Source organism: Octodon degus, unplaced genomic scaffold (assembly GCF_000260255.1).
Source record: "Octodon degus isolate 3935 unplaced genomic scaffold, OctDeg1.0 scaffold00220, whole genome shotgun sequence".
NCBI classification, from domain to species: domain Eukaryota; kingdom Metazoa; phylum Chordata; class Mammalia; order Rodentia; family Octodontidae; genus Octodon; species Octodon degus.
In genome coordinates this window covers 2,716,624-2,725,896 of record NW_004524796.1, presented here as the reverse complement: position 1 = coordinate 2,725,896, position 9,273 = coordinate 2,716,624, and the positions used below count along the sequence as shown (strand labels likewise).

General features: G+C 38.6%; 1 protein-coding gene across 1 annotated transcript in view; it reads right to left on the bottom strand.

The window, feature by feature from the left end:
• Positions 1-9,273, bottom strand: part of Tmem236 (transmembrane protein 236) — a 34,542-nt gene that overhangs the window by 17,038 nt on the left and 8,231 nt on the right. The window contains exons 2-3 of the mRNA XM_004645206.2: positions 3,122-3,194; positions 490-631 (exon numbers count right to left, since the gene is read on the bottom strand). Of these exons, the coding sequence (XP_004645263.1) occupies positions 490-631; positions 3,122-3,194 (215 nt within the window). The remainder of the gene's footprint in view (positions 1-489; positions 632-3,121; positions 3,195-9,273) is intronic.

The following is a 9,273-nucleotide window of genomic DNA, read 5'->3' as shown; positions in this document are numbered from 1 at the left end:
ACCACTTTGGAGGTATATGACCTATCATGGTTTTATTAGTGCAATCTTTGGGTGTTTTATAATCCACAATTAAATTCATATAATTCTCTAGGATACGACTATAATATTCAAAGTATGCTACCTGTAACAAAGGTAACTGCGGTATCATTGTAATCACCTAAACTTAAAGATTTAAGAGAGCTCCCACAAAAGTATAAATATACATAATTTACTTGGGTGATTCTTTCACCAAACATTAAATTTTTGCTATTAAATATTTGATAGTTTTATTAACTCATCGGAGCCACCAAAATGAAGCTAAAAATAAGAACAACTATCAAAATAGGTTTAAAAATAGCTATGTTTAGATAGCTTCATTGTCAATCTTCCATCAGTATTGTTATCTCTAAGAGAATATACAGTGTTATTAAACATTATCAAATAACAGAGTGGCAGAAAAGTGAAAGTCTCACCAAACTTTAAAATAATTGTTTTTAAAAGAATACTTACTCTTTTCCCTCCCTCTAAGGGGATATATCCTGAGCTTTTCAATAATGTCAACCACAATCAAGGACAGCAGAACAAGAGACACAGGCAGGTCTGGTAAAGAATCAGGTAATAAATCAATGGATCCATTGGTGTTCTTTTGCACCTGTTTTTAGAAAACCATTTGGACTCATTAAATTCCTGTACTTACTTCACTCAAAATTTTTTCAATATTTTGCAAGCAGTGCTGTTAATTATAAGTCCATTAACTAAAAAATTAAAAACACGGTTTTTCAGCTTCTCAGATTGTAAATGTCTCAAGGTAATCGACCATTTCTTAAGATGCAATAAGGGTTCATCTAAGTGGGATAGTTTTCAATTAAAGAGAGGGCTTAGGTATTGCATACAAAAATAGAATAGCAGGCTCAGGTGACAAAGAACTTTGCAAGAAGAGAAAGAGATGAGAATGTGCTCTTCTAGTCACACAGAACCATTACGAAGTTACAAAAATTGAGACAGTGTGGTGTGTCCTAATATAGGAATAGAAAGGTAGGCAAAGGAGCAGAACAGAAGCTCAGACACAAATCACATAGGTTCACAAATGACTTACAGTGAAGGCAAGCCTCCGGAGGCATGGACAGGACAGACTTTCCCACTAAATGGTACCGTGTCTGCTGAGTGTTCTTTGTAAAACTTGAGTCTCAACTACACCGCATAGACAAGCATCAGATCCAGATGTACTGTGGCTCTAACAGAGACTAGAAAAACAATGTCCCTCCAAAGTATGAGAAGGGGGAATATCTTTAAGATTTTGAGGTTCAGACTCACAATATAACATTTTCCCAAATAAAGGGCCAGAAGTCATGTTCACAAACAGAAGAAATTGATAAATGCAACTACTGTTAAGTTAATATTTTCTGTTCACTAAATGATACCAGGAAGAATATGATGATAAGCTACAGAATGTGGAGATGTCAGAAATACACATAGCCAAAGAAGGGACTGTAATGCAGAGATAACACATTCAAATTCATTTTTAAAATATAAGCAATCCAGTAGGAAAATGAGCAGGACAAAAAGGTGCTCAACCTCACTGCTTATGGAGGAAATGAAATTTAAGACTACAGTGAGATTCAGGAACACAGCAACTTAGAATAGAGACATACAATGCAAGTGCTGGCCAGGATGAGGAGAGACAGAAACATTCATTCTCTGCTAGTGGATTCCTACTAAAGAAAAGAGAATAATCTCTTTGTAAACTCAATGGAAAACTATTACAATGGAACATTTGAATATCTTCCAACCTATCAAATCTACTGCTAAGTATTTACTCAAGTGAAATGCATGCAGATATGCAAAAGCAATACATTCCAAGGGTGGCATTATCTGTAATGGCCCGAAATGGAATAAATTGAAATGCAGATCAAGAATAGAATCAACAAATTGTGATATCAGGCAGGGGGTGTAGCTCAATGGAAGAGTACGTGTTTAGCATTGCTGAAGTCCTGAATTTGATCTCAATTCCATATGTTAAATAAATAAATAGTGTTATCCCATAAAATGAAACACTCAAGAAATGAGGATGAGTGAACTAAACTATATACAGACACCTAACATAAGCTCACATACTTTTGAATAAGTCAGCCATAAATTACACCACATACATATACATATATTCATATGTAAAATTTGATTACTGCTGCAGAAATAGTAAAAAGCAGGCAAGCTGTTCTGTGGTCAAGTTCCCTTTGCGAAGGAGGAGAAGGCAGTCACTGCGAGGAGCCATAGGTAGATCTGGCCAATTTGTAGTTTTTGGCGTAAGGAGCATTTGCACAGGGCTTGCTCTTTGGTGCTCCACCGACCTATGCTTTGTGCATGCTGCTGCTGGTGGGATACACTTCAGTGAAAAGCTTAATAGAAAAACTAAGCAGAAGAGGAAGGAAAAGATATAAGATGGGAGGCGCTATCACTGAAAAGAACCAAAAAGAGTTATCAAACTCCATGTACCCTCATTATTCCTTGAGAGGTTGTAAATTGAATTTTTAAAGCTCTTGGAGAGCTTTTGTTATTTCTCAACACTTTGCAAATTAATCAAATTAATAGAGCATTCTTCTCTGACCTTCTTGGATAATAAAGTTTTCACAGCCTATTAACTTTGCTTATAAAACTGTGACCCTGCGGACATACTCTAGACTCCTTTGAAAGCCATATTTAATCAAAGCATGAAGTAGTTTTCCAAGAGCTGTCAACTGAAAGGAATTTGTCAGTTGATATCAGTGAACTTAAAGTTCAAGAGGTTGTTCTTTTGGCTATTGCTACATTCCATTAGAACTGAGGACAATCATGAAAATCATCAAGTTCGTAGAAGGAACAAATGTAGATCAACTTTTGAATTTTTTATTCTCTTACTTTGAAATAACATCCCCATCTTATACACATAAAGACAAGAGTAATGAATTTAAAAAAATTTTTGATGTGCGTCTTGACAACCACAGAGCTAACAATATAGGTACTTTAGATACACATACTGCAATTTGGAAGAAAATTGGGTTCAATAAATTTCAAGAAATTTATTTGGCACATTGTCGTCAAATTCCAATCATAGAAAATTCCAGAACCTCAAAACTTTGCAGCAGAAGAAATCGAAATTCCATACCTCAGTCACTGCTATAGAAAAGCTGAAGCTGGGGAGTGTAGTGAGTACTACACACATCGTCAGAACAGGCCTCCTAGCAAGGGAGAAAAAATAAGCAAAAGCAATAATGTTCAAGATCAACAGTTCCTGTTATATTTTGCTAGTTTTGCAGTTACTGTTCCATTCATCTATAGTTTTTTAAGAACTCAACTGCTTCCCTATTTCCATTTCCCAAATGTTTGAGTATGGCAAAGAGGAACACATGCAAAAAAACAGAATTATTTTCTCGAACAAAGGGGTGAGAGATTTTCACGTAATTAGCAAATCATAGACTACTAAAGCCTCAAAGCACAAGTGAAACGTCACTCAACATTTCCACATTCATTACTTAGAATCCTCCTCATGAGTCAAGTTTTAGTGACCAATGGGAAAAAAAGGTCTGACTTGCTCAAGCTAGAACACGTCCATGTTGTAAAATTGATTTTCAAAAAATATATATGTAGAGCCAGGCACGTAGCACATGCTTGCAAGTTCAGCATGGAGAGAGGTTGACAGAGGATTGCAACTGGGAGTCCCTCCTGGACAACTTATAACAAGACCCTATTTCAAAATGAAAAAAAAAAAAATTCACATACACAAAAAGGCATAATTTTTGAACTTATTTTTAGTCCACTTACATATTGTATGAGCAATAAAGTAGTGATTAAAATATGATGTGGTGAAACTGTATCTCCAACGGAGAAAATAAGATGTTTAACTTCAGTCACTGATGGAAAGACAACAGATGTTCAAAGGTTTTCTATAATGAAATATTTGCCTCCTCCTTCATTAGTTAAGTACATTGTTTAGGGGCCAGCAAGACAGCTCAGCAGACTAACAGGCCTGCTTAGGGAAGCTTAGGGAAGCTCAGGACCTGCGGTTGGATCCCTGCCACCATGTGCCCCGCCAGCCCCGCCCCCAGGGCAGGCCAAGCTGGCCAGAGTCTGGGTGTGTTGGGGCACGCCTGTAATCCCAACACTGGGGAGGCCGAAAGCAGAAGGATCACCACCAGGCCCAGCTGCATAGAGAGACCCTGCAACAACCGAATTAAAAATAAATAAACTAACAAATAAATAAATATTTTGTTTTGTATTTTAATATAATACATGTAGATATTAATAAAGAAAATATAAGCACTGTTCTTACATCTGTGAAAAAATAAAATAAAATTTCATGACAAAATAAAGACAAACAATATGCTGTGTACCATAATCCTGAAAGAATGGCCAAAATGTTACTTATAGTACAAATCATAGATGAAAAAGACTATCTCTTAAGAAAAAAGAAACAAGCAGACAACACAATTCTTTCTTTGTAATAAAGTAAGAGATACTAGTAGTATAGATGAAAATTAGCTTGCATATTGAAATACAATAAAATAGAGAATTTGAAGAATTATTTGAACATCACCCTACTTCCTATTTCTCTTTTTTATTTACCCATGTATACATTTTGAGTTTCTTGAATAGGAGAAATCATGCTACATTTAAGCTTGTGTCTGACTTATTTCACTTTATGGTCTCAAGGTGCATCCGTTCGCCTGCAAATACCTCATGGTTATCCTTCTTTATGGCATTGTATATAAATAACGTACTTTCCCTATCCATTCACCCATTGAGGGGCATGCACAGTTTTCTTTTTTTTTTTTTTTGGTGGAACCGGGGATTGAACTCAGACCCTTGCGCTTGCTAGGGAAGCACTTATTCTACTGAGCCATCTCCCCGGCCCACATGCACAGTTTTCAAGATCTAGCTGTTATAAATTGTGCTGCGATGAACACAAGCAGGCGTGTAGCCTTTCATATAATGTGTTTCTCAGAACAGAAATCATTGTTTTCAAATTTTGAACAATTTCTCCGACTTCCCTAGCCCAGAGCTCTCTTAGATGCTACAAGTGCAGACTCGGGTTAGCCGGGAAGACTGCCCCTTTTTCCTCCCCAGGCCTAGTCAATACCAGTTATGATGGGATTTAAAACTGATACCTTGGATTCTTCGAGCCCAAATCCAAGTTCCTGCAGTACAAGGCTCCCAAAGAAACATCGGCAAACATCGATCAGCCCTCTTTTCCTCAACCAGACATCTATAGGAGGGATTGTTCCTGGGCCTCTATCTAAATTATCTTCCTGGGTTATGTCATCCATTTCTGTGGCTTTAAACACCACCCACTTTTCCCTGGCTCTCAAAGGTATGCCAGTCTTTTTTCCTGAGCTCTAGATTTAAACACCCATGTGGGTGCCATCTCTCCCTATGTGGCAAAGAAAATATATGACTTAACATGCCCAAAAGAGAAGGCACGTTCTCTTCCATACCTGCGACAATCTGTCATCTGATCCTGTCTGATTTATCTCCCAAATCCATTCTTTTCTAACACAGCAGTCGGTCCATCACTGTTTCTCATTTGCAGTATTCCCTGTCTGATTCCCACTGGTCTTTCTTCTCTGGCCTAACAATATTTTCTCTTTATTATCAAATGGATTCATAGTCTCATTTTATGTTTTGTTTTATTTTGAGACAGGGCCTCATTATGTAGCTTAGACTAGCCTTTGAACTCACTAGGTAGCCCACGCTGGCCTTAAACTCACAGTGATCCTCCTGCCTTAGCCTCCAGGGTACTGGGATTACAGGTGTGCACTGAAGTCATATCTTTTAAAATGTAAAACACATCTTATTACCCTGCTCAAAAAATCTTTAGTGCAGCAATACTGAAGGTCGTGGTCACGCGTGTCTGTAATCTCAGCACTGTGGGCTGCTGAGGCAGGAGGATCAAAAGGTTGAGCCCACCTTGGGCACACTAGCGGTGAGACCCTGCCTCAAAGTTAAAAAATAAAATATACAATAAAATAAAATAAAAAGAGCTGAAGTTGCAGTTCAGTGCAAAAGACCTGAGTTAAATTCCCAGTTCCAATTCCAGCACCCTCTGATGCTGGGCGAGGGAGGAATGGTCAGTGTTGTTTAATGCATACGGAGCCTGATTTTTTTTTTTTTTATTGCAAATGAAGGATTCTGTGGGCCAAGGAGATAGCTCAGCAGCATAAGTACCTGCCTGGCAAACACAAGGTCTCAAGTTTGATCCCTGGTAATACAAAAAAAAAAAAAAAAATGATTTTATAGATGAATGGTGGTGAGGAGGGTACAGTGAAGTTAAGGTCCTTAATGCCACTGAATCACACAAAAATTGGTTAAGTTCATAATTTTATGTTATATTTATTTTCCTATAATTTTTTAAAAAATCCAGTGGATGTGCAATGTGATTAGAATAAAAGTGTACCATATTATTCAAGCCCACCAGGATCCATCTTTTCCTGCTACCTAACTCCAGAAACCCTGGCCTTCTGTTACTTCATCATTGCATCAACCTGGCCCGTCTCAGTCTTACTGTCTGTTCCCTTGGCCAGGTGCTCCCTACATTTCTGTTCTGTCTGGTTCCTTGTCCTTATCTGTTTCTATGGAAACATGAAAATTAGAGGAGATTCTGGTGGGGGCTCAGAAGGGAAAGAAAAGATCTTCAGACAAAGGGTCTGTCTCTTGGAATGGTAGGTATATTGTAATGGATAGAATGCTGCTAGGAAGATGAATGTGAAAGGTGTTTCTGGTGTTTAACATGGAAATGAAGATAAATGCTTTTGGAAAAGGATCCAATTCATAAAAAGGCAGAAAACTGAGCTGTATTGTGCTCCATCTGGTAGAAAAATAGGACTTGGAGACAATGAACTCAGACATGGAGTTTGAATGCTCCTAAGAAAAGCTTGAGGCACAGTCTGTTTTCCATTTGCTGCTGCGCCTTGGGACCACAAGTAGAAATGCAGCCCCAGCCCCACAGAGTTATTCTCAAACCTTAAGACTTAATGAAAATTTCCCTCCTAGGTGTTGAACTTTCTCGAGGCCTATGGTTCCTAACTGCCTCCCAATTTCTTCCTTACAAATGATCTGTGCTGTTCCACTATTTTGGATCTGATCTCACAGATTCGTGGGTGAAGGGGATGCTGTGATGACTTCAGAGACTTTGAGTTGCTGATGTTGAGACAGGCTTTTGAACTCAGAATTGATGATGGAATGATTAATATTTTAGATGTTAGGGTCAACAAATCTATTTTCCATGTGGGAAGAACATAAATGTTTAAGAACCAATAGGATTAAATCTAAGGGTTAAATTTTTTTCTCTTGAACAGTTATGTTTAAGGTCCAAGTCCCAGCCACTCAGAATATCCATTAATGCCATTTATGCTCTAAAACAGCATATTTATAGCAGCCATCAAGTTAAAATGGTGTATCAGAGTGTACCATAACCCAATATGGCTAGTATCTTTTAAAAATGGAGAATTTAAAAGCAGAAATGCACAAAAGGAAGACAGTGAGGACACAGAGGAAGAAGTCATGGGAACATGGTGGCAGATGCCATGACGAGGGGTTGCTACACTACAGAAGGCCAAGCCTTGCCCTTAAACCAAAAGCCATGAAGAAAGCCAGGGACTGATCACCCTATGTCCTTCAGAAGGGACCAACTTTGCTAACACCTTCATCTCAGACTCCAACTTTGGGATGATACATTTCTTTAAGTCACCAAACTTGTGGGACTTTGTGACAGCAGCTCTTGACAACTCATATGAATAATAGCATTTCCACTATTAACATCATAGATATAGCTCTGAAAGTCTACTCATGCTGAAACTAATGTAATGATACAGTGCAATCCACTGAAGAACAGAACTTGGGGCATGATGTATTTTCCCGCCCAAAGAAATGGACTAAAAGCTACCAACATCCCTCCATCAGCATCTGTGATAAAGTGGCAATAGGAAGGACTCTCCCAAGAGTGTGGCCCATGAAGAAAGATAGGAGCTGGAGCACCATGAGTGAAAAATTCCCGTTTATGAGCCAACATTCTGGCCCTGAGATCACTCATAGAGTGATCAGATAGTAACTTGGGAAGAGGATCCTTGCTCAGAAGTGTAGAGATTTTCTTTTACCTGACTCATTCAATGTGTCCCTGCCTGTTTTCCCAGGATTCCCACAATCTGAACTTAACTCTCCAGAACATGCTAACATTTCCTCTCTACACTCTGAGTGAATTCATCCTACATGCCAGATACTTAGGAAAGTACCTGTATGCACCCCACAAAACCCACAACATTTCTCTGAGCGATGAAGACACTGATGCTGAAAGTGGAATTCATTTGCTCCAGTCAGAGTTGAAAGAAGAGTTCCAATCCCCATCTTTCTGATTCCAAACCCACATACCCACAACTGCAAAATTGCACCACTCATTTCTCTATACTTGCTCCTTTCTAAGCAGGTCTTCCCCAACTGCTTAAAAAAAATTATGCTTATTCTTCTAAGAACACATGACTCTTAGTCACCCTCCTTTTGTATATCTCTGCACACCCCTTTCCAAGCTCAGTCCAAATCTGGCTTCCTTCTGAGACTGTCTCTGAGTCTTCCCCTAGTAAATGTACATTTACACAGCACAACCCCAAGAACTCTCCCAAGGAAGGAGTGATGTGGGCTAATGGGGAGGGGAAGGAAGTGAGGTGGAAAGAATGAATTAGGAAACAATCTCTCCTACCACCCGTATTAAATTCTGATGACTCTATTAGCTGGATTATTAATGGACTCAGGGGTGGGTCACATAAAATTTAGAAATTTATTGTATAGTATTTTGTTTTCTGGATTTTTCATGTACATTTGTGCAGCCTCCACAGGAGAGTACAAAATCCTTAATGGACTCAGGTATTACCCTGCAATAGTCCAGGAATAGCAGCAACTACAAGGATGAATCTGTACAAGAAGACAGGACACATAGGTGGAGGGCAAAGAGCTGATGATGGTCCTGAACACTAGCTATGTCCTAGGACATAATGACTTATACCCCTGATGTTAGTTTATGGATGGGTCTGCCATATACCTAATGGCTACTCAGTAAATATTAGCTTATAAATGCACCGAATGAATGAGGAATGGGAATGGAAAAGAAATTCAAGCTGTAATTTACTGCTATTTAAGCAAACTCTTACAGTAGCCTAGAGGATCACTATAGGACTAAAGAATTTATGGTAAAACCATCACATCTAAGATATTTCTGCAGGTATGGTGATACATGCCTGTAAACCCAGCACTTATTTGGGGGCTGAGGCAGGA